The sequence below is a fragment of the Somniosus microcephalus genome, chromosome 12 (assembly GCF_052327205.1).
Source record: "Somniosus microcephalus isolate GS21.2 chromosome 12, FLI_Smic_1.0, whole genome shotgun sequence".
In the NCBI taxonomy this organism is placed as follows: Eukaryota; Metazoa; Chordata; class Chondrichthyes; order Squaliformes; family Somniosidae; genus Somniosus; species Somniosus microcephalus.
The window spans coordinates 153,161,042-153,186,849 of NC_140998.1; the positions used below are offsets into that span (position 1 = coordinate 153,161,042).

A 25,808-nucleotide genomic window follows, 5' to 3' on the forward strand; every position below is an offset into this window, starting at 1 on the left:
TAGAACAGAGCACTGAGGCACTCACAGAGCATCTAACTCCCAACTCTGGATAGAACAGAGCACTGAGGCACTCACAGAGGATCTAACTCCCAACTCTGGATACAACAGAGCACTGAGGTACTCACAGAGCATCTAACTCTCAACTCTGGATAGAACAGAGCACTGAGGTACTCACACAGCATCTAACTCCCAACTCTGGATAGAACAGAGCACTGAGGTACTCACAGAGCATCTAACTCTCAACTCTGGATAGAACAGAGCACTGAGGTACTCACAGAGCATCTAACTCACAACTCTGGATAGAACAGAGCACTGAGGCACTCACAGAGCATCTAACTCCCAACTCTGGATAGAACAGAGCACTGAGGTACTCACAGAGCATCGAACTCTGAACTCTGGATAGAAGAGAGCACTGAGGTACTCACAGAGCATCTAACTCCCAACTCTGGATAGAACAGAGCACTGAGGTACTCACAGAGCATCTAACTTCCAACTCTGGGTAGAACAGAGCACTGAGGCACTCACAGAGCATCTAACTCCCAACTCTGGGTAGAACAGAGCACTGAGGTACTCACAGATCATCTAACTCCCAACTCTGGATAGAACAGAGCACTGAGGTACTCACAGAGCATCTAACTCCCAACTCTGGATAGAACAGAGCACTGAGGTACTCAGAGCATCTAAGCCCCAACTCTGGATAGAACAGAGCACTGAGGTACTCACAGAGCATCTAACTCCCAACTCTGGATAGAACAGAGCACTGAGGTACTCACAGAGCAACTAACTCTCAACTCTGGATAGAACAGAGCACTGAAGTACTCACAGAGCATCTAACTACTAACTCTGGATAGAACAGAGCACTGAGGCACTCACAGAGCATCTAACTCCCAACTCTGGATAGAACAGAGCACTGAGGTACTCACAGAGCATCTAACTCCCAACTCTGGATAGAACAGAGCACTGACGTGCTCACAGAGCATCTAACTCCAAACTCTGGATAGAACTGAGCACTGAGGTACTCACAGAGCATCTAACTCCCAACTCTGGATAGCACAGAGCACTGAGGTACTCACAGAGCATCTAATTCCCAACTCTGGATAGAACAGAGCACTGAGGTACTCACAGAGCATCTAACTCTCAACTCTGGATAGAACAGAGCACTGAGGTACTCACAGAGCATCGAACTCCCAACTCTGGATAGAACAGAGCACTGAGGCACTCACAGAGCATCTAACTCCCAACTCTGGATAGAACAGAGCACTGAGGCACTCACAGAGCATCTAACTCCCATCTCTGGATAGAACAGAGCACTGAGGCACTCACAGAGCATCTAACTCTCAACTCTGGATAGAACAGAGCACTGAGCTACTCACAGAGCATCTAACTCCCAACACTGGATAGAACAGAGCACTGAGGCACTCACAGAGCATCTAACTCCCAACTCTGGATAGAACAGAGCACTGAGGCACTCACAGAGCATCTAACTCCCAACTCTGGATAGAACACAGCACTGAGGTACTCACAGAGCATCTAACTCCCAACTCTGGATAGAACAGAGCACTGAGGCACTCACAGAGCATCAAACTCCCAACTCTGGATAGAACAGAGCACTCAGGTACTCACAGAGCATCTAACTCCCAACTCTGGATAGAACAGAGCACTGAGGTACTCACAGAGCATCTAACTCTCAACTCCGGATAGAACAGAGCACTCAGGTACTCACAGAGCATCTAACTCCCAACTCTGGATAGAAGAGAGCACTGAGGTACTCACAGAGCATCTAACTCCTAACTCTGGATAGAACAGAGCACTGAGGCACTCACAGAGCATCTAACTCCCAACACTGGATAGAACAGAGCACTGGGGTACTCACAGAGCATCTAACTCCCAACTCTGGATAGAACAGAGCACTGAGGTACTCACAGAGCAACTAACTCTCAACTCTGGATAGAAGAGAGCACTGAGGTACTCACAGAGCATCTAACTCCCAACTCTGGATAGAACAGAGCACTGAGGTACTCACAGAGCATCTAACTCCCAACTCTGGATAGAACAGAGCACTGAGGTACTCACAGAGCATCTAACTCTCAACTCCGGATAGAACAGAGCACTGAGGCACTCACAGAGCATCTAACTCCCAACTCTGGATAGAACAGAGCACTGAGGTACTCACAGAGCATCTAACTCCCAACTCTGGATAGAACAGAGCACTGAGGTACTCACAGAGCATCTAACTCCCAACTCTGGATAGAACAGAGCACTGAGGCACTGACAGAGCATCTAACTCTCAACTCCGGATAGAACAGAGCACTGAGGTACTCACAGAGCATCTAACTCCCAACTCTGGATAGAACAGAGCACTGAGGTACTCACAGAGCAACTAACTCTCAACTCTGGATGGAAGAGAGCACTGAGGTACTCACAGAGCATCTAACTCCCAACTCCGGATAGAACAGAGCACTGAGGTACTCACAGAGCATCTAACTCTCAACTCTGGATAGAACAGACCACTGAGGTACTCACAGAGCGTCTAACTCCCAACTCTGGATAGAACAGAGCACTGAGGCACTCAGAGCATCTAACTCCCAACTCTGGATAGAACAGAGCACTGAGGCACTCACAGAGCATCTAACTCCCAACTCTGGATAGAACAGAGCACTGAGGTACTCACAGAGCATCTAACTCCCAACTCTGGATAGAACAGAGCACTGAGGTACTCACAGAGCATCTAACTCTCAACTCTGGATAGAACAGAGCACTGAGGGACTCACAGAGCATCTAACTCCCAACTCTGGATAGAACAGAGTACTGAGGTACTCACAGAGCATCTCACTCCCAACTCTGGGTAGAACAGAGTACTGAGGTACTCACAGAGCATCTCACTCCCAACTCTGGATAGAACAGAGCACTGAGGCACTCACAGAGCATCTAACTCCCAACTCTGGATAGAACAGAGCACTGAGGTACTCACAGAGCATCTAACTCCCAACTCTGGGTAGAACAGAGCACTGAGGTACTCACAGAGCATCTAACTCCCAACTCTGGATAGAACAGAGTACTGAGGCGCTCACAGAGCATCTAACTCCCAACTCTGGGTAGAACAGACTACTGAGGTACTCACAGAGCAACTAACTCTCAACTCTGGATAGAAGAGAGCACTGAGGTACTCACAGAGCATCTAACTCCCAACTCTGGATAGAACAGAGCACTGAGGTACTCACAGAGCATCTAACTCTCAACTCCGGATAGAACAGTGTACTGAGGTACTCAGAGCATCTAACTCTCAACTCCGGATAGAACAGAGCACTGAGGGACTCACAGAGCATCTAACTCCCAACTCTGGATAGAACAGAGCACTGAGGTACTCACAGAGCATCTAACTCCCAACTCTGGATAGAACAGAGCACTGACGTACTCACAGAGCATCTAACTCCAAACTCTGGATAGAACTGAGCACTGAGGTACTCACAGAGCATCTAACTCCCAACTCTGGATAGCACAGAGCACTGAGGTACTCACAGAGCATCTAATTCCCAACTCTGGATAGAACAGAGCACTGAGGTACTCACAGAGCATCTAACTCTCAACTCTGGATAGAACAGAGCACTGAGGTACTCACAGAGCATCGAACTCCCAACTCTGGATAGAACAGAGCACTGAGGCACTCACAGAGCATCTAACTCCCAACTCTGGATAGAACAGAGCACTGAGGCACTCACAGAGCATCTAACTCCCATCTCTGGATAGAACAGAGCACTGAGGCACTCACAGAGCATCTAACTCTCAACTCTGGATAGAACAGAGCACTGAGGTACTCACAGAGCATCTAACTCCCAACACTGGATAGAACAGAGCACTGAGGCACTCACAGAGCATCTAACTCCCAACTCTGGATAGAACAGAGCACTGAGGCACTCACAGAGCATCTAACTCCCAACTCTGGATAGAACACAGCACTGAGGTACTCACAGAGCATCTAACTCCCAACTCTGGATAGAACAGAGCACTGAGGCACTCACAGAGCATCAAACTCCCAACTCTGGATAGAACAGAGCACTCAGGTACTCACAGAGCATCTAACTCCCAACTCTGGATAGAACAGAGCACTGAGGTACTCACAGAGCATCTAACTCTCAACTCCGGATAGAACAGAGCACTCAGGTACTCACAGAGCATCTAACTCCCAACTCTGGATAGAAGAGAGCACTGAGGTACTCACAGAGCATCTAACTCCTAACTCTGGATAGAACAGAGCACTGAGGCACTCACAGAGCATCTAACTCCCAACACTGGATAGAACAGAGCACTGGGGTACTCACAGAGCATCTAACTCCCAACTCTGGATAGAACAGAGCACTGAGGTACTCACAGAGCAACTAACTCTCAACTCTGGATAGAAGAGAGCACTGAGGTACTCACAGAGCATCTAACTCCCAACTCTGGATAGAACAGAGCACTGAGGTACTCACAGAGCATCTAACTCCCAACTCTGGATAGAACAGAGCACTGAGGTACTCACAGAGCATCTAACTCTCAACTCCGGATAGAACAGAGCACTGAGGCACTCACAGAGCATCTAACTCCCAACTCTGGATAGAACAGAGCACTGAGGTACTCACAGAGCATCTAACTCCCAACTCTGGATAGAACAGAGCACTGAGGTACTCACAGAGCATCTAACTCCCAACTCTGGATAGAACAGAGCACTGAGGCACTGACAGAGCATCTAACTCTCAACTCCGGATAGAACAGAGCACTGAGGTACTCACAGAGCATCTAACTCCCAACTCTGGATAGAACAGAGCACTGAGGTACTCACAGAGCAACTAACTCTCAACTCTGGATGGAAGAGAGCACTGAGGTACTCACAGAGCATCTAACTCCCAACTCTGGATAGAACAGAGCACTGAGGTACTCACAGAGCATCTAACTCTCAACTCTGGATAGAACAGAGCACTGAGGTACTCACAGAGCGTCTAACTCCCAACTCTGGATAGAACAGAGCACTGAGGCACTCAGAGCATCTAACTCCCAAATCTGGATAGAACAGAGCACTGAGGCACTCACAGAGCATCTAACTCCCAACTCTGGATAGAACAGAGCACTGAGGTACTCACAGAGCATCTAACTCCCAACTCTGGATAGAACAGAGCACTGAGGTACTCACAGAGCATCTAACTCTCAACTCTGGATAGAACAGAGCACTGAGGGACTCACAGAGCATCTAACTCCCAACTCTGGATAGAACAGAGTACTGAGGTACTCACAGAGCATCTCACTCCCAACTCTGGGTAGAACAGAGTACTGAGGTACTCACAGAGCATCTCACTCCCAACTCTGGATAGAACAGAGCACTGAGGCACTCACAGAGCATCTAACTCCCAACTCTGGATAGAACAGAGCACTGAGGTACTCACAGAGCATCTAACTCCCAACTCTGTGTAGAACAGAGCACTGAGGTACTCACAGAGCATCTAACTCCCAACTCTGGATAGAACAGAGTACTGAGGCGCTCACAGAGCATCTAACTCCCAACTCTGGGTAGAACAGACCACTGAGGTACTCACAGAGCAACTAACTCTCAACTCTGGATAGAAGAGAGCACTGAGGTACTCACAGAGCATCTAACTCCCAACTCTGGATAGAACAGAGCACTGAGGTACTCACAGAGCATCTAACTCTCAACTCCGGATAGAACAGTGTACTGAGGTACTCACAGAGCATCTAACTCTCAACTCCGGATAGAACAGAGCACTGAGGGACTCACAGAGCATCTAACTCCCAACTCTGGATAGAACAGAGCACTGAGGTACTCACAGAGCATCTAACTCCCAACTCTGGATAGAACAGAGCACTGAGGTACTCACAGAGCATCTCACTCCCAACTCTGGATAGAACAGAGCACTGAGGTACTCACAGAGCATCTAACTCCCAACTCTGGATAGAACAGAGCACTGAGGTACTCACAGAGCATCTAACTCCCAACTCTGGATAGAACAGAGCACTGAGGTACTCACAGAGCATCTAACTCCCAACTCTGGATAGAACAGAGCACTGAGATTCTCACAGAGTATCTAACTCTGAACTCTGGATAGAACAGAGCACTGAGGCACTCACAGAGCATCTAACTCCCAACTCTGGATAGAACAGAGCACTGAGGTACTCACAGAGCATCTAACGTCCAACTCTGGGTAGAACAGAGCACTGAGGCACTCACAGAGCATCTAACTCCCAACTCTGGATAGAACAGAGCACTGAGGTACTCACAGAGCATCTAACTCCCAACTCTGGATAGAACAGAGCACTGAGGTACTCACAGAGCATCTAACTCCCAACTCTGGATAGAATAGAGCACTGAGGCACTCACAGAGCATCTAACTCCCAACTCTGGATAGAACAGAGCACTGAGGTACTCACAGAGCATCTAACTCCCAACTCTGGATAGAACAGAGCACTGAGGTACTCACAGAGCATCTCACTCCCAACTCTGGATAGAACAGAGCACTGAGGCACACACAGAGCATCTAACTCCCAACTCTGGATAGAACAGAGCACTGAGGTACTCACAGAGCATCTAACTCCCAACTCTGGGTAGAACAGAGCACTGAGGTACTCACAGAGCATCTAACTCCCAACTCTGGATAGAACAGAGCACTGAGATTCTCACAGAGTATCTAACTCTGAACTCTGGATAGAACAGAGCACTGAGGCACTCACAGAGCATCTAACTCCCAACTCTGGATAGAACAGAGCACTGAGGTACTCACAGAGCATCTAACGTCCAACTCTGGGTAGAACAGAGCACTGAGGCACTCACAGAGCATCTAACTCCCAACTCTGGATAGAACAGAGCACTGAGGTACTCACAGAGCATCTAACTCCCAACTCTGGATAGAACAGAGCACTGAGGTACTCACAGAGCATCTAACTCCCAACTCTGGATAGAATAGAGCACTGAGGCACTCACAGAGCATCTAACTCCCAACTCTGGATAGAACAGAGCACTGAGGTACTCACAGAGCATCTAACATCCAGCTCTGGATAGAACAGAGCACTGAGGCACTCACAGAGCATCTAACTCCCAACTCTGGATAGAACAGAGCACTGAGGCACTCACAGAGGATCTAACTCCCAACTCTGGATACAACAGAGCACTGAGGTACTCACAGAGCATCTAACTCTCAACTCTGGATAGAACAGAGCACTGAGGTACTCACACAGCATCTAACTCCCAACTCTGGATAGAACAGAGCACTGAGGTACTCACAGAGCATCTAACTCTCAACTCTGGATAGAACAGAGCACTGAGGTACTCACAGAGCATCTAACTCACAACTCTGGATAGAACAGAGCACTGAGGCACTCACAGAGCATCTAACTCCCAACTCTGGATAGAACAGAGCACTGAGGTACTCACAGAGCATCGAACTCTGAACTCTGGATAGAAGAGAGCACTGAGGTACTCACAGAGCATCTAACTCCCAACTCTGGATAGAACAGAGCACTGAGGTACTCACAGAGCATCTAACTTCCAACTCTGGGTAGAACAGAGCACTGAGGCACTCACAGAGCATCTAACTCCCAACTCTGGGTAGAACAGAGCACTGAGGTACTCACAGATCATCTAACTCCCAACTCTGGATAGAACAGAGCACTGAGGTACTCACAGAGCATCTAACTCCCAACTCTGGATAGAACAGAGCACTGAGGTACTCAGAGCATCTAAGCCCCAACTCTGGATAGAACAGAGCACTGAGGTACTCACAGAGCATCTAACTCCCAACTCTGGATAGAACAGAGCACTGAGGTACTCACAGAGCAACTAACTCTCAACTCTGGATAGAACAGAGCACTGAAGTACTCACAGAGCATCTAACTACTAACTCTGGATAGAACAGAGCACTGAGGCACTCACAGAGCATCTAACTCCCAACTCTGGATAGAACAGAGCACTGAGGTACTCACAGAGCATCTAACTCCCAACTCTGGATAGAACAGAGCACTGACGTGCTCACAGAGCATCTAACTCCAAACTCTGGATAGAACTGAGCACTGAGGTACTCACAGAGCATCTAACTCCCAACTCTGGATAGCACAGAGCACTGAGGTACTCACAGAGCATCTAATTCCCAACTCTGGATAGAACAGAGCACTGAGGTACTCACAGAGCATCTAACTCTCAACTCTGGATAGAACAGAGCACTGAGGTACTCACAGAGCATCGAACTCCCAACTCTGGATAGAACAGAGCACTGAGGCACTCACAGAGCATCTAACTCCCAACTCTGGATAGAACAGAGCACTGAGGCACTCACAGAGCATCTAACTCCCATCTCTGGATAGAACAGAGCACTGAGGCACTCACAGAGCATCTAACTCTCAACTCTGGATAGAACAGAGCACTGAGCTACTCACAGAGCATCTAACTCCCAACACTGGATAGAACAGAGCACTGAGGCACTCACAGAGCATCTAACTCCCAACTCTGGATAGAACAGAGCACTGAGGCACTCACAGAGCATCTAACTCCCAACTCTGGATAGAACACAGCACTGAGGTACTCACAGAGCATCTAACTCCCAACTCTGGATAGAACAGAGCACTGAGGCACTCACAGAGCATCAAACTCCCAACTCTGGATAGAACAGAGCACTCAGGTACTCACAGAGCATCTAACTCCCAACTCTGGATAGAACAGAGCACTGAGGTACTCACAGAGCATCTAACTCTCAACTCCGGATAGAACAGAGCACTCAGGTACTCACAGAGCATCTAACTCCCAACTCTGGATAGAAGAGAGCACTGAGGTACTCACAGAGCATCTAACTCCTAACTCTGGATAGAACAGAGCACTGAGGCACTCACAGAGCATCTAACTCCCAACACTGGATAGAACAGAGCACTGGGGTACTCACAGAGCATCTAACTCCCAACTCTGGATAGAACAGAGCACTGAGGTACTCACAGAGCAACTAACTCTCAACTCTGGATAGAAGAGAGCACTGAGGTACTCACAGAGCATCTAACTCCCAACTCTGGATAGAACAGAGCACTGAGGTACTCACAGAGCATCTAACTCCCAACTCTGGATAGAACAGAGCACTGAGGTACTCACAGAGCATCTAACTCTCAACTCCGGATAGAACAGAGCACTGAGGCACTCACAGAGCATCTAACTCCCAACTCTGGATAGAACAGAGCACTGAGGTACTCACAGAGCATCTAACTCCCAACTCTGGATAGAACAGAGCACTGAGGTACTCACAGAGCATCTAACTCCCAACTCTGGATAGAACAGAGCACTGAGGCACTGACAGAGCATCTAACTCTCAACTCCGGATAGAACAGAGCACTGAGGTACTCACAGAGCATCTAACTCCCAACTCTGGATGGAACAGAGCACTGAGGTACTCACAGAGCATCTAACTCCCAACTCCGGATAGAACAGAGCACTGAGGTACTCACAGAGCATCTAACTCTCAACTCTGGATAGAACAGAGCACTGAGGTACTCACAGAGCATCTAACTCTCAACTCTGGATAGAACAGAGCACTGAGGTACTCACAGAGCGTCTAACTCCCAACTCTGGATAGAACAGAGCACTGAGGCACTCAGAGCATCTAACTCCCAACTCTGGATAGAACAGAGCACTGAGGCACTCACAGAGCATCTAACTCCCAACTCTGGATAGAACAGAGCACTGAGGTACTCACAGAGCAACTAACTCTCAACTCTGGATAGAACAGAGCACTGAAGTACTCACAGAGCATCTAACTACTAACTCTGGATAGAACAGAGCACTGAGGCACTCACAGAGCATCTAACTCCCAACTCTGGATAGAACAGAGCACTGAGGTACTCACAGAGCATCTAACTCCCAACTCTGGATAGAACAGAGCACTGACGTGCTCACAGAGCATCTAACTCCAAAATCTGGATAGAACTGAGCACTGAGGTACTCACAGAGCATCTAACTCCCAACTCTGGATAGCACAGAGCACTGAGGTACTCACAGAGCATCTAATTCCCAACTCTGGATAGAACAGAGCACTGAGGTACTCACAGAGCATCTAACTCTCAACTCTGGATAGAACAGAGCACTGAGGTACTCACAGAGCATCGAACTCCCAACTCTGGATAGAACAGAGCACTGAGGCACTCACAGAGCATCTAACTCCCAACTCTGGATAGAACAGAGCACTGAGGCACTCACAGAGCATCTAACTCCCATCTCTGGATAGAACAGAGCACTGAGGCACTCACAGAGCATCTAACTCTCAACACTGGATAGAACAGAGCACTGAGCTACTCACAGAGCATCTAACTCCCAACACTGGATAGAACAGAGCACTGAGGCACTCACAGAGCATCTAACTCCCAACTCTGGATAGAACAGAGCACTGAGGCACTCACAGAGCATCTAACTCCCAACTCTGGATAGAACACAGCACTGAGGTACTCACAGAGCATCTAACTCCCAACTCTGGATAGAACAGAGCACTGAGGCACTCACAGAGCATCAAACTCCCAACTCTGGATAGAACAGAGCACTCAGGTACTCACAGAGCATCTAACTCCCAACTCTGGATAGAACAGAGCACTGAGGTACTCACAGAGCATCTAACTCTCAACTCCGGATAGAACAGAGCACTCAGGTACTCACAGAGCATCTAACTCCCAACTCTGGATAGAAGAGAGCACTGAGGTACTCACAGAGCATCTAACTCCTAACTCTGGATAGAACAGAGCACTGAGGCACTCACAGAGCATCTAACTCCCAACACTGGATAGAACAGAGCACTGGGGTACTCACAGAGCATCTAACTCCCAACTCTGGATAGAACAGAGCACTGAGGTACTCACAGAGCAACTAACTCTCAACTCTGGATAGAAGAGAGCACTGAGGTACTCACAGAGCATCTAACTCCCAACTCTGGATAGAACAGAGCACTGAGGTACTCACAGAGCATCTAACTCCCAACTCTGGATAGAACAGAGCACTGAGGTACTCACAGAGCATCTAACTCTCAACTCCGGATAGAACAGAGCACTGAGGCACTCACAGAGCATCTAACTCCCAACTCTGGATAGAACAGAGCACTGAGGTACTCACAGAGCATCTAACTCCCAACTCTGGATAGAACAGAGCACTGAGGTACTCACAGAGCATCTAACTCCCAACTCTGGATAGAACAGAGCACTGAGGCACTGACAGAGCATCTAACTCTCAACTCCGGATAGAACAGAGCACTGAGGTACTCACAGAGCATCTAACTCCCAACTCTGGATAGAACAGAGCACTGAGGTACTCACAGAGCAACTAACTCTCAACTCTGGATGGAAGAGAGCACTGAGGTACTCACAGAGCATCTAACTCCCAACTCCGGATAGAACAGAGCACTGAGGTACTCACAGAGCATCTAACTCTCAACTCTGGATAGAACAGAGCACTGAGGTACTCACAGAGCGTCTAACTCCCAACTCTGGATAGAACAGAGCACTGAGGCACTCAGAGCATCTAACTCCCAACTCTGGATAGAACAGAGCACTGAGGCACTCACAGAGCATCTAACTCCCAACTCTGGATAGAACAGAGCACTGAGGTACTCACAGAGCATCTAACTCCCAACTCTGGATAGAACAGAGCACTGAGGTACTCACAGAGCATCTAACTCTCAACTCTGGATAGAACAGAGCACTGAGGGACTCACAGAGCATCTAACTCCCAACTCTGGATAGAACAGAGTACTGAGGTACTCACAGAGCATCTCACTCCCAACTCTGGGTAGAACAGAGTACTGAGGTACTCACAGAGCATCTCACTCCCAACTCTGGATAGAACAGAGCACTGAGGCACTCACAGAGCATCTAACTCCCAACTCTGGATAGAACAGAGCACTGAGGTACTCACAGAGCATCTAACTCCCAACTCTGGGTAGAACAGAGCACTGAGGTACTCACAGAGCATCTAACTCCCAACTCTGGATAGAACAGAGTACTGAGGCGCTCACAGAGCATCTAACTCCCAACTCTGGGTAGAACAGACCACTGAGGTACTCACAGAGCAACTAACTCTCAACTCTGGATAGAAGAGAGCACTGAGGTACTCACAGAGCATCTAACTCCCAACTCTGGATAGAACAGAGCACTGAGGTACTCACAGAGCATCTAACTCTCAACTCCGGATAGAACAGTGTACTGAGGTACTCAGAGCATCTAACTCTCAACTCCGGATAGAACAGAGCACTGAGGGACTCACAGAGCATCTAACTCCCAACTCTGGATAGAACAGAGCACTGAGGTACTCACAGAGCATCTAACTCCCAACTCTGGATAGAACAGAGCACTGACGTACTCACAGAGCATCTAACTCCAAACTCTGGATAGAACTGAGCACTGAGGTACTCACAGAGCATCTAACTCCCAACTCTGGATAGCACAGAGCACTGAGGTACTCACAGAGCATCTAATTCCCAACTCTGGATAGAACAGAGCACTGAGGTACTCACAGAGCATCTAACTCTCAACTCTGGATAGAACAGAGCACTGAGGTACTCACAGAGCATCGAACTCCCAACTCTGGATAGAACAGAGCACTGAGGCACTCACAGAGCATCTAACTCCCAACTCTGGATAGAACAGAGCACTGAGGCACTCACAGAGCATCTAACTCCCATCTCTGGATAGAACAGAGCACTGAGGCACTCACAGAGCATCTAACTCTCAACTCTGGATAGAACAGAGCACTGAGGTACTCACAGAGCATCTAACTCCCAACACTGGATAGAACAGAGCACTGAGGCACTCACAGAGCATCTAACTCCCAACTCTGGATAGAACAGAGCACTGAGGCACTCACAGAGCATCTAACTCCCAACTCTGGATAGAACACAGCACTGAGGTACTCACAGAGCATCTAACTCCCAACTCTGGATAGAACAGAGCACTGAGGCACTCACAGAGCATCAAACTCCCAACTCTGGATAGAACAGAGCACTCAGGTACTCACAGAGCATCTAACTCCCAACTCTGGATAGAACAGAGCACTGAGGTACTCACAGAGCATCTAACTCTCAACTCCGGATAGAACAGAGCACTCAGGTACTCACAGAGCATCTAACTCCCAACTCTGGATAGAAGAGAGCACTGAGGTACTCACAGAGCATCTAACTCCTAACTCTGGATAGAACAGAGCACTGAGACACTCACAGAGCATCTAACTCCCAACACTGGATAGAACAGAGCACTGGGGTACTCACAGAGCATCTAACTCCCAACTCTGGATAGAACAGAGCACTGAGGTACTCACAGAGCAACTAACTCTCAACTCTGGATAGAAGAGAGCACTGAGGTACTCACAGAGCATCTAACTCCCAACTCTGGATAGAACAGAGCACTGAGGTACTCACAGAGCATCTAACTCCCAACTCTGGATAGAACAGAGCACTGAGGTACTCACAGAGCATCTAACTCTCAACTCCGGATAGAACAGAGCACTGAGGCACTCACAGAGCATCTAACTCCCAACTCTGGATAGAACAGAGCACTGAGGTACTCACAGAGCATCTAACTCCCAACTCTGGATAGAACAGAGCACTGAGGTACTCACAGAGCATCTAACTCCCAACTCTGGATAGAACAGAGCACTGAGGCACTGACAGAGCATCTAACTCTCAACTCCGGATAGAACAGAGCACTGAGGTACTCACAGAGCATCTAACTCCCAACTCTGGATAGAACAGAGCACTGAGGTACTCACAGAGCAACTAACTCTCAACTCTGGATGGAAGAGAGCACTGAGGTACTCACAGAGCATCTAACTCCCAACTCTGGATAGAACAGAGCACTGAGGTACTCACAGAGCATCTAACTCTCAACTCTGGATAGAACAGAGCACTGAGGTACTCACAGAGCGTCTAACTCCCAACTCTGGATAGAACAGAGCACTGAGGCACTCAGAGCATCTAACTCCCAAATCTGGATAGAACAGAGCACTGAGGCACTCACAGAGCATCTAACTCCCAACTCTGGATAGAACAGAGCACTGAGGTACTCACAGAGCATCTAACTCCCAACTCTGGATAGAACAGAGCACTGAGGTACTCACAGAGCATCTAACTCTCAACTCTGGATAGAACAGAGCACTGAGGGACTCACAGAGCATCTAACTCCCAACTCTGGATAGAACAGAGTACTGAGGTACTCACAGAGCATCTCACTCCCAACTCTGGGTAGAACAGAGTACTGAGGTACTCACAGAGCATCTCACTCCCAACTCTGGATAGAACAGAGCACTGAGGCACTCACAGAGCATCTAACTCCCAACTCTGGATAGAACAGAGCACTGAGGTACTCACAGAGCATCTAACTCCCAACTCTGTGTAGAACAGAGCACTGAGGTACTCAGAGCATCTAACTCCCAACTCTGGATAGAACAGAGTACTGAGGCGCTCACAGAGCATCTAACTCCCAACTCTGGGTAGAACAGACCACTGAGGTACTCACAGAGCAACTAACTCTCAACTCTGGATAGAAGAGAGCACTGAGGTACTCACAGAGCATCTAACTCCCAACTCTGGATAGAACAGAGCACTGAGGTACTCACAGAGCATCTAACTCTCAACTCCGGATAGAACAGTGTACTGAGGTACTCACAGAGCATCTAACTCTCAACTCCGGATAGAACAGAGCACTGAGGGACTCACAGAGCATCTAACTCCCAACTCTGGATAGAACAGAGCACTGAGGTACTCACAGAGCATCTAACTCCCAACTCTGGATAGAACAGAGCACTGAGGTACTCACAGAGCATCTCACTCCCAACTCTGGATAGAACAGAGCACTGAGGTACTCACAGAGCATCTAACTCCCAACTCTGGATAGAACAGAGCACTGAGGTACTCACAGAGCATCTAACTCCCAACTCTGGATAGAACAGAGCACTGAGGTACTCACAGAGCATCTAACTCCCAACTCCGGATAGAACAGTGTACTGAGGTACTCACAGAGCATCTAACTCCCAACTCTGGATAGAACAGAGCACTGAGGTACTCACAGAGCATCTAACTCCCAACTCTGGATAGAACAGAGCACTGAGGTACTCACAGAGCATCTAACTCTCAACTCTGGATAGAACAGAGCACTGAGGTACTCACAGAGCATCTAACTCCCAACTCTGGATAGAACAGAGCACTGAGGTACTCACAGAGCATCTAACTCTCAGCTCTGGATAGAACAGAGCACTGAGGTCCTCACAGAGTATCTAACTCCCAACTCTGGGTAGAACAGAGCACTGAGGCACTCACAGAGCCTCTAACTCTCAACTCCGGATAGAACAGAGCACTGAGGTACTCACAGAGCATCTAACTCTCAGCTCTGGATAGAACAGAGCACTGAGGTTCTCACAGAGCATCTAACTCTCAGCTCTGGATAGAACAGAGCACTGAGGTACTCACAGAGCATCTAACTCCCAACTCTGGATAGAACAGAGCACTGAGGTACTCAGAGCAACTAACTCTCAACTCTGGATAGAACAGAGCACTGAGGTACTCAGAGCATCTAACTCCCAACTCTGGATAGAACAGAGCACTGAGGTACTCACAGAGCATCTAACTCTCAACTCTGGATAGAACAGAGCACTGAGGTACTCACAGAGCGTCTAACTCCCAACTCTGGATAGAACAGAGCACTGAGGCACTCACAAAGCATCTAACTCCCAACTCTGGATAGAACAGAGCACTGAGGCACTCACAGAGCATCTAACTCCCAACTCTGGATAGAACAGAGCACTGAGGTACTCACAGAGCATCTAACTCACAACTCTGGATCGAACAGAGCACTGAGGTACTCACAGAGCATCTAACTCTCAACTCTGGATAGAACAGAGCACTGAGGGACTCACAGAGCATCTAACTCCCAACTCTGGATAGAACAGAGTACTGAGGTACTCACAGAGCATCTCACTCCCAACTCTGGGTAGAACAGAGTACTGAGGTACTCACAGAGCATCTCACTCCCAACTTTGGATAGAACAGAGCACTGAGGCACTCACAGAGCATCTAACTCCCAACTCTGGATAGAACAGAGCACTGAGGTACTCACAGAGCATCTAACTCCCAACTCTGGGTAGAACAGAGCACTGAGGTACTCACAGAGCATCTAACTCCCAACTCTGGATAGAACAGAGTACTGAGGCGCTCACAGAGCATCTAACTCCCAACTCTGGGTAGAATAGACCACTGAGGTACTCACAGAGCAACTAACTCTCAACTCTGGATAGAAGAGAGCACTGAGGTACTCACAGAGCATCTAACTCCCAACTCTGGATAGAACAGAGGACTGAGGTACTCACAGAGCATCTAACTCTCAACTCCGGATAGAACAGTGTACTGAGGTACTCACAGAGCATCTAACTCTCAACTCCGGATAGAACAGAGCACTGAGGGACTCACAGAGCATCTAACTCCCAACTCTGGATAGAACAGAGCACTGAGGTACTCACAGAGCATCTAACTCCCAACTCTGGATAGAACAGAGCACTGAGGTACTCACAGAGCATCTCACTCCCAACTCTGGATAGAACAGAGCACTGAGGTACTCACAGAGCATCTAACTCCCAACTCTGGATAGAACAGAGCACTGAGGTACTCACAGAGCATCTAACTCCCAACTCTGGATAGAACAGAGCACTGAGGTACTCACAGAGCATCTAACTCCCAACTCCGGATAGAACAGTGTACTGAGGTACTCACAGAGCATCTAACTCCCAACTCTGGATAGAACAGAGCACTGAGGTACTCACAGAGCATCTAACTCCCAACTCTGGATAGAACAGAGCACTGAGGTACTCACAGAGCATCTAACTCCCAACTCTGGATAGAACAGAGCACTGAGGTACTCACAGAGCATCTAACTCCCAACTCTGGATAGAACAGAGCACTGAGGTACTCACAGAGCATCGAACTCTGAACTCTGGATAGAACAGAGCACTGAGGTACTCACAGAGCATCTAACTCCCAACTCTGGATAGAACAGAGCACTGAGGTACTCACAGAGCATCTAACTCTGAACTCTGGATAGAACAGAGCACTGAGGTACTCACAGAGCATCTAACTCCCAACTCTGGATAGAACAGAGCACTGAGGTACTCACAGAGCATCTAACTCTCAACTCTTGGTAGAACAGAGCACTGAGGTACTCACAGAGCATCTAACTCTCAACTCTGGATAGAACAGAGCACTGAGGTACTCACAGAGCATCTAACTCCCAACTCTGGATAGAACAGAGCACTGAGGCACTCACAGAGCATCTAACTCCCAACTCCGGATAGAACACAGCACTGAGGCACTCACAGAGCATCTAACTCCCAACTCTGGATAGAACAGAGCACTGAGGTACTCACAGAGCATCTAACTCTCAACTCTGGATAGAACAGAGCACTGAGGTACTCACAGAGCATCTAACTCCCAACTCTGGATAGAACAGAGCACTGAGGTACTCACAGAGCATCTAACTCTCAACTCTGGATAGAACAGAGCACTGAGGCACTCACAGAGCATCTAACTCCCAACTCCGGATAGAACAGAGCACTGAGGTACTCACAGAGCATCTAACTCTCAACTCTTGGTAGAACAGAGCACTGAGGTACTCACAGAGCATCTAACTCTCAACTCTGGATAGAACAGAGCACTGAGGTACTCACAGAGCATCTAACTCCCAACTCTGGATAGAACAGAGCACTGAGGTACTCACAGAGCATCTAACTCTCAACTCTGGATAGAACAGAGCACTGAGGTACTCACAGAGCATCTAACTCCCAACTCTGGATAGAACAGAGCACTGAGGTCCTCACAGAGCATCTAACTCTCAGCTCTGGATAGAACAGAGCACTGAGGTACTCACAGAGCATCTAACTCCCAACTCTGGGTAGAACAGAGCACTGAGGTACTCACAGAGCATCTAACTCCCAACTCTGGATAGAACAGAGCACTGAGGTACTCACAGAGCATCTAATTCCCAACTCTGGATAGAACAGAGCACTGAGGCACTCAGAGCATCTAACTCTCAACTGCGGATAGAACAGAGCACTGAGGTACTCACAGAGCATCTAACTCCCAACTCTGGATAGAACAGAGCACTGAGGTACTCACAGAGCATCTAACTCCCAACTCTGGATAGAACAGAGCACTGAGGCACTCACAGAGCATCTAACTCCCAACTCCGGATAGAACAGAGCACTGAGGTACTCAGAGAGCATCTAACTCCCAACTCTGGATAGAACAGAGCACTGAGGTACTCACAGAGCATGTAACTCCCAACTCTGGATAGAACAGAGCACTGAGGTACTCACAGAGCATCTAACTCTCAACTCTGGATAGAACAGAGCACTGAGGTACTCACAGAGCATCTAACTCCCAACTCTGGATAGAACAGAGCACTGAGGTACTCACAGAGCATCTAACTCTCAACTCTGGATAGAACAGAGCACTGAGGTACTCACAGAGCATCTAACTCTCAACTCTGGGTAGAACAGAGCACTGAGGTACTCAGAGCATCTAACTCTCAACTCTGGATAGAACAGAGCACTGAGGTACTCACAGAGTATCTAACTCCCAGCTCTGGATAGAACAGAGCACTGAGGCACTCACACAGCATCTAACTCCCAACTCCGGATAGAACAGTGTACTGAGGTACTCACAGACCATCTAACTCCCAACTCTGGGTAGAACAGAGCACTGAGGCACTCACAGACCATCTAACTCCCAACTCTGGGTAGAACAGAGCACTGAGGCACTCACAGAGCATCTAACTCTCAACTCCAGATAGAACAGAGCACTGAGGTACTCACAGAGCATCTAACTCTCAACTCTGGGTAGAACAGAGCACTGAGGTACTCACAGAGCATCTAACTCCCAACTCTGGATAGAACAGAGCACTGAGGCACTCACAGAGCATCTAACTCCCAACTCTGGATAGAACAGAGCACTGAGGTACTCACAGACCATCTAACTCCCAACTCTGGGTAGAACAGAGCACTGAGGCACTCACAGAGCATCTAACTCTCAACTCCGGATAGAACAGAGCACTGAGGTACTCACAGAGCATCTAACTCTCAACTCTGGGTAGAACAGAGCACTGAGGTACTCACAGAGCATCTAACTCTCAACTCCGGATAGAACAGAGCACTGAGGTACTCACAGAGCATCTAACTCCCAACTCTGGATAGAACAGAGCACTGAGGTACTCACAGAGCATCTAACTCCCAACTCTGGATAGAACAGAGCACTGAGGTACTCACAGAGCATCTAACTCCCAACTCTGGGTAGAACAGAGCACTGAGGTACTCACAGACCATCTAACTCTCAGCTCTGGATAGAACAGAGCACTGAGGTACTCACAGAGCATCTAACTTCCAACTCTGGATAGAACAGAGTACTGAGGTACTCACAGAGCATCTAACTCCCAACTCTGGATAGAACAGAGCACTGAGGTACTCACAGAGCATCTAACTCCCAACTCTGGATAGAACAGAGCACTGAGGCACTCAGAGCATCTAACTCCCAACTCTGGATAGAACAGAGCACTGAGGTACTCACAGAGCATCTAACTCCCAACTCTGGATAGAACAGAGCACTGAGGCACTCACAGAGCATCTAACTCTCAACTCCGGATAGAACAGAGCACTGAGGTACTCACAGAGCATCTAACTCCCAACTCTGGATAGAACAGAGCACTGAGGTACTCACAGAGCATCTAACTCCCAACTCTGGATAGAACAGAGCACTGAGGTACTCACAGAGCATCTAACTCCCAACTCTGGATAGAACAGAGCACTGAGGCACTCACAGAGCATCTAACTCCCAACTCTGGATAGAACAGAGCACTGAGGCACTCACAGAGCATCTAACTCCCAACTCTGGATAGAACAGAGCACTGAGCTACTCACAGAGCATCTAACTCCCAACTCTGGATAGAACAGAGCACTGAGGTACTCACAGAGCATCTAACTCTCAGCTCTGGATAGAACAGAGCACTGAGGTCCTCACAGAGCATCTAACTCCCAACTCTGGGTAGAACAGAGCACTGAGGCACTCACAGAGCCTCTAACTCTCAACTCCGGATAGAACAGAGCACTGAGGTACTCACAGAGCATCTAACTCTCAGCTCCGGATAGAACAGAGCACTGAGGTACTCACAGAGCATCTAACTCTCAACTCTGGATAGAACAGAGCACTGAGGTCCTCACAGAGCATCCAACTCCCAACTCTGGGTAGAACAGAGCACTGAGGTACTCACAGAGCATCTAACTCTCAACTCCGGATAGAACAGAGCACTGAGGTACTCACAGAGCATCTAACTCCCAACTCTGGATAGAACAGAGCACTGAGGTACTCAGAGCATCTAACTCCCAACTCTGGATAGAACAGAGCAGTGAGGCACTCACAGAGCATCTAACTCTCAACTCCGGATAGAACAGAGCACTGAGGTACTCACAGATCATCTGACTCCCAACTCTGGATAGAACAGAGCACTGAGGTACTCACAGAGCAACTAACTCTCAACTCTGGATAGAAGAGAGCACTGAGGGACTCACAGAGCATCTAACTCTCAACTCTGGGTAGAACAGAGCACTGAGGTACTCACAGAGCATCTAACTCCCAACTCTGGATAGAAGAAAGCACTGAGGTACTCACAGAGCATCTAACTCCCAACTCTGGATAGAACAGAGCACTGAGGTACTCACAGAGCATCTAACTCCCAACTCCGGATAGAACAGAGCACTGAGGTACTCACAGAGCATCTAACTCCCAACTCTGGATAGAACAGAGCACTGAGGTACTCACAGAGCATCTAACTCTCAACTCTGGATAGAACAGAGCACTGAGGTACTCACAGAGCATCTAACTCCCAACTCTGGATAGAACAGAGCACTGAGGTACTCACAGAGCATCTAACTCTCAACTCTGGGTAGAACAGAGCACTGAGGTACTCACAGAGCATCTAACTCTCAACTCTGGATAGAACAGAGCACTGAGGTACTCACAGAGCATCTAACTCCCAACTCTGGATAGAACAGAGCACTGAGGTACTCACAGAGCATCTAACTCCCAACTCTGGGTAGAACAGAGCACTGAGGCACTCACAGAGCATCTAACTCTCAACTCTGGATAGAACAGAGCACTGAGGTACTCACAGAGCATCTAACTCTCAACTCTGGGTAGAACAGAGCACTGAGGTACTCACAGAGCATCTAACTCTCAACTCCGGATAGAACAGAGCACTGAGGTACTCACAGAGCATCTAACTCCCAACTCTGGATAGAACAGAGCACTGAGGTACTCACAGAGCATCTAACTCTCAACTCTGGGTAGAACAGAGCACTGAGGTACTCACAGAGCATCGAACTCTCAACTCTGGATAGAACAGAGCACTGAGGTACTCACAGAGCATCTAACTCCGAACTCTGGATAGAACAGAGCACTGAGGTACTCACAGAGCATCTAACTCCCAACTCTGGATAGAACAGAGCACTGAGGTACTCACAGAGCATCTAACTCCGAACTCTGGATAGAACAGAGCACTGAGGCACTCACAGAGCATCTAACTCGCAACTCTGGATAGAACAGAGCACTGAGGTACTCACAGAGCATCTAACTCCCAACTCTGGATAGAACAGAGCACTGAGGCATTCACAGAGCATCTAACTCCCAACTCTGGATATAACAGAGCACTGAGGTACTCACAGAGCATCTAACTCTCAACTCTGGATAGAACAGAGCACTGAGCTACTCACAGAGCATCTAACTCTCAACTCTGGATAGAACAGAGCACTGAGGTACTCACAGAGCATCTAACTCTCAGCTCTGGATAGAACAGAGTACTGAGGTACTCACAGAGCATCTAACTCCCAACTCTGGATAGAACAGAGCACTGAGGTACTCACAGAGCATCTAACTCCCAACTCTGGATAGAACAGAGCACTGAGGTACTCACAGAGCATCTAACTCCCAACTCTGGATAGAACAGAGTACTGAGGTACTCACAGAGCATCTAACTCCCAACTCTGGATAGAACAGAGCACTGAGGTACTCACAGAGCATCTAACTCCCAACTCTGGATAGAACAGAGCACTGAGGTCCTCACAGAGCATCTAACTCCCAACTCTGGATAGAACAGAGCACTGAGGTACTCACAGAGCATCTAACTCCCAACTCTGGATAGAACAGAGCACTGAGGTACTCACAGAGCATCTAACTCTCAGCTCCGGATAGAACAGAGCACTGAGGTACTCACAGAGCATCTAACTCCCAACTCTGGATAGAACAGAGTACTGAGGTACTCAGAGCATCTAACTCCCAACTCTGGGTAGAACAGAGCACTGAGGCACTCACAGAGCATCTAACTCCCAACTCTGGATAGAACAGAGCACTGAGGCACTCACAGAGCATCTAACTCCCAACTCTGGATAGAACAGAGCACTGAGGCACTCACAGAGCATCTAACTCCCAACTCTGGATAGAACAGAGCACTGAGGTACTCACAGAGCATCTAACTCTCAGCTCTGGATAGAACAGAGCACTGAGGTACTCACAGAGCATCTAACTTCCAACTCTGGATAGAACAGAGCACTGAGGTACTCAGAGCATCTAACTGTCAACTCTGGATAGAACAGAGTACTGAGGTACTCACAGAGCATCTAACTCTCAACTCTGGATAGAACAGAGCACTGAGGTACTCACAGAGCATCTAACTCCCAACTCTGGATAGAACAGAGCACTGAGGTACTCACAGAGCATCTAACTCCCAACTCTGGATAGAACAGAGCACTGAGGCACTCACAGAGCATCTAACTCCCAACTCTGGATAGAACAGAGCACTGAGGCACTCACAGAGCATCTAACTCCCAACTCTGGATAGAACAGAGCACTGAGGTCCTCACAGAGCATCTAACTCCCAACTCTGGATAGAACAGAGCACTGAGGTACTCACAGAGCATCTAACTCCCAACTCTGGATAGAACAGAGCACTGAGGCACTCACAGAGCATCTAACTCTCAACTCTGGATAGAACAGAGCACTGAGGTACTCACAGAGCATCTAACTCCCAACTCTGGATAGAACAGAGCACTGAGGTACTCACAGAGCATCTAACTCCCAACTCTGGATAGAACAGAGCACTGAGGCACTCACAGAGCATCTAACTCTCAACTCTGGATAGAACAGAGCACTGAGGTACTCAGAGCATCTAACTCCCAACTCTGGATAGAACAGAGCACTGAGGTACTCACAGAGCATCTAACTCTCAACTCTGGATAGAACAGAGCACTGAGGTACTCACAGAGCATCTAACTCCCAACTCTGGATAGAACAGAGCACTGAGGTACTCACAGAGCATCTAACTCCCAACTCTGGATAGAACAGAGTACTGAGGTACTCACAGAGCATCTAACTCCCAACTCTGGATAGAACAGAGCACTGAGGTACTCACAGAGCATCTAACTCTCAGCTCCGGATAGAACAGAGCACTGAGGTACTCAGAGCATCTAACTCCCAACTCTGGGTAGAACAGAGCACTGAGGCACTCACAGAGCATCTAACTCCCAACTCTGGATAGAACAGAGCACTGAGGTACTCAGAGCATCTAACTCCCAACTCTGGGTAGAACAGAGCACTGAGGCACTCACAGAGCATCTAACTCCCAACTCTGGATAGAACAGAGCACTGAGGCACTCACAGAGCATCTAACTCCCAACTCTGGATAGAACAGAGCACTGAGGCACTCACAGAGCATCTAACTCCCAACTCTGGATAGAACAGAGCACTGAGGTACTCAGAGCATCTAACTCTCAGCTCTGGATAGAACAGAGCACTGAGGTACTCACAGAGCATCTAACTGTCAACTCTGGATAGAACAGAGTACTGAGGTACTCACAGAGCATCTAACTCTCAACTCTGGATAGAACAGAGCACTGAGGTACTCACAGAGCATCTAACTCCCAACTCTGGATAGAACAGAGCACTGAGGCACTCACAGAGCATCTAACTCCCAACTCTGGATAGAACAGAGCACTGAGGTACTCACAGAGCATCTAACTCCCAACTCTGGATAGAACAGAGCACTGAGGTACTCACAGAGCATCTAACTCCCAACTCTGGATAGAACAGAGCACTGAGGTACTCACAGAGCATCTAACTCCCAACTCTGGATAGAACAGAGCACTGAGGCACTCACAGAGCATCTAACTCCCAACTCTGGATAGAACAGAGCACTGAGGCACTCACAGAGCATCTAACTCCCAACTCTGGATAGAACAGAGCACTGAGGGACTCACCTAGCATCTAACTCTCAACTCTGGATAGAACAGAGCACTGAGGTACTCACAGGCAATCTGATCCCTAACCGTGAATAGAAAACATGAATGAGTAACTTGAAGGCCATCTAACCTCTAACCCTGAATAGAACACCCAGTACCAGTAACTTCAAACAGAGACAAATCAAACACGAGAAGCTAACACACAGTGAGGTGCCCATGATTAACTGTAGTAAGTGACCATTGGGTTTAGAGAGGAGCGGTGTCCAGATGTTTCTCTTTTGTGCACAGCTGCTGTGCCAGCCATTGAATTAAAAAGGTTTTATGTTGACCATTTCTGTGTACAGGGGCCCTGCTGGTGTGTGGCACAACAGCAGCCACCCACCAGCAAGATGGTTGGAGCTACACTGTCATTACTGAAAATTACCCGAACCTCAGAGAATGCTGCGTGGCACTGATGTGGTCTGTGTGTCTGTATAGGAACAAGACGACATAGGATTCCGACTGCTAATGAGCATCTAGCTCATCAAGTTCATTAAAAAACACCACACCCACCACTAACCTGGTAAGTACCATTCATGAAGTGGACAGGGATACTGAACGGCAGGGAGTGGTGGTAAGGATTTCGCAAGAGGATCGACATTATCTCCATCCGGGATGGCTTGGCTTCGCGATCGCCATTCCGCAGTGTGCGCTCCACTGACCTCTGGCAGTAGATGGAGTATTTGCCTATCTCGGTCCTGGGATAGGAAGGAAGAGATTGTTTGATTGTCTCCGGTGCTTTTTCTATTAATAATTGCAGTCAGCCTATACCATGTGCCACAGAAAGCGGCAGAGGTCTTCTGCTGATTGTCGCTTAACAGTATGGAGCATGCTCCTTGGAGGGGCATATCAGAATGAGATTAAAGTACTGGCTAGACCCCACACTTTCATCTCTTCAACCTGGGTTCAGATCCATCTCAGACTGATGGGTTGAAATACTCGTCTCTTTGAGCTTTTAAGAGGTTCAACTTAATTCCTAGTAGGTGTGGGTCCAAAGTACAAATCGAGCCTCAATTCAACACCAGATTGGCAGGCTCGCCCCGTCAAGCTGCAAGTTTGGCCGGTGTGGGAAATGGAACTGTTACACTATTGGATCAGGGGCTGGTTCAGATAAAGGAGTATTATTGGCTCATTCCAGACTGAGCTCGATACCTAAACCCAGCTAGATCTGACCTGAGAGTGCTTGATAGGACAGAATTTTTTTTTTAATTACCCATTCTTGGGATGTGGGTATCGCTGTCAAGACCAGCATTTATTACCCATCCCTAGTTGCCCCGAGAAGGTGGCGGTGGGCCGCCTGCTTACAAATTACTTACAGCACAGAAACAGGTCATTCGGCTCAACAGATCCATACTCCACAGGTTTGTGCTCTACACTGAGCTATGAACCACTGTGTGGAATCTTAGTAACGGTTCAATACATGTGAGTGGCTTGCTAGGCCACTTCAGAGAGCAGT

General features: G+C 48.2%; 1 protein-coding gene across 1 annotated transcript in view; it reads right to left on the reverse strand.

Moving 5' to 3' along the window:
* Positions 1-25,808, reverse strand: part of plekhh1 (pleckstrin homology, MyTH4 and FERM domain containing H1) — a 338,941-nt gene that overhangs the window by 100,984 nt on the left and 212,149 nt on the right. Inside the window, exon 21 of the mRNA XM_086003678.1 lies at positions 24,873-25,050. Coding sequence (XP_085859804.1) covers positions 24,873-25,050 — 178 coding nt within the window. The remainder of the gene's footprint in view (positions 1-24,872; positions 25,051-25,808) is intronic.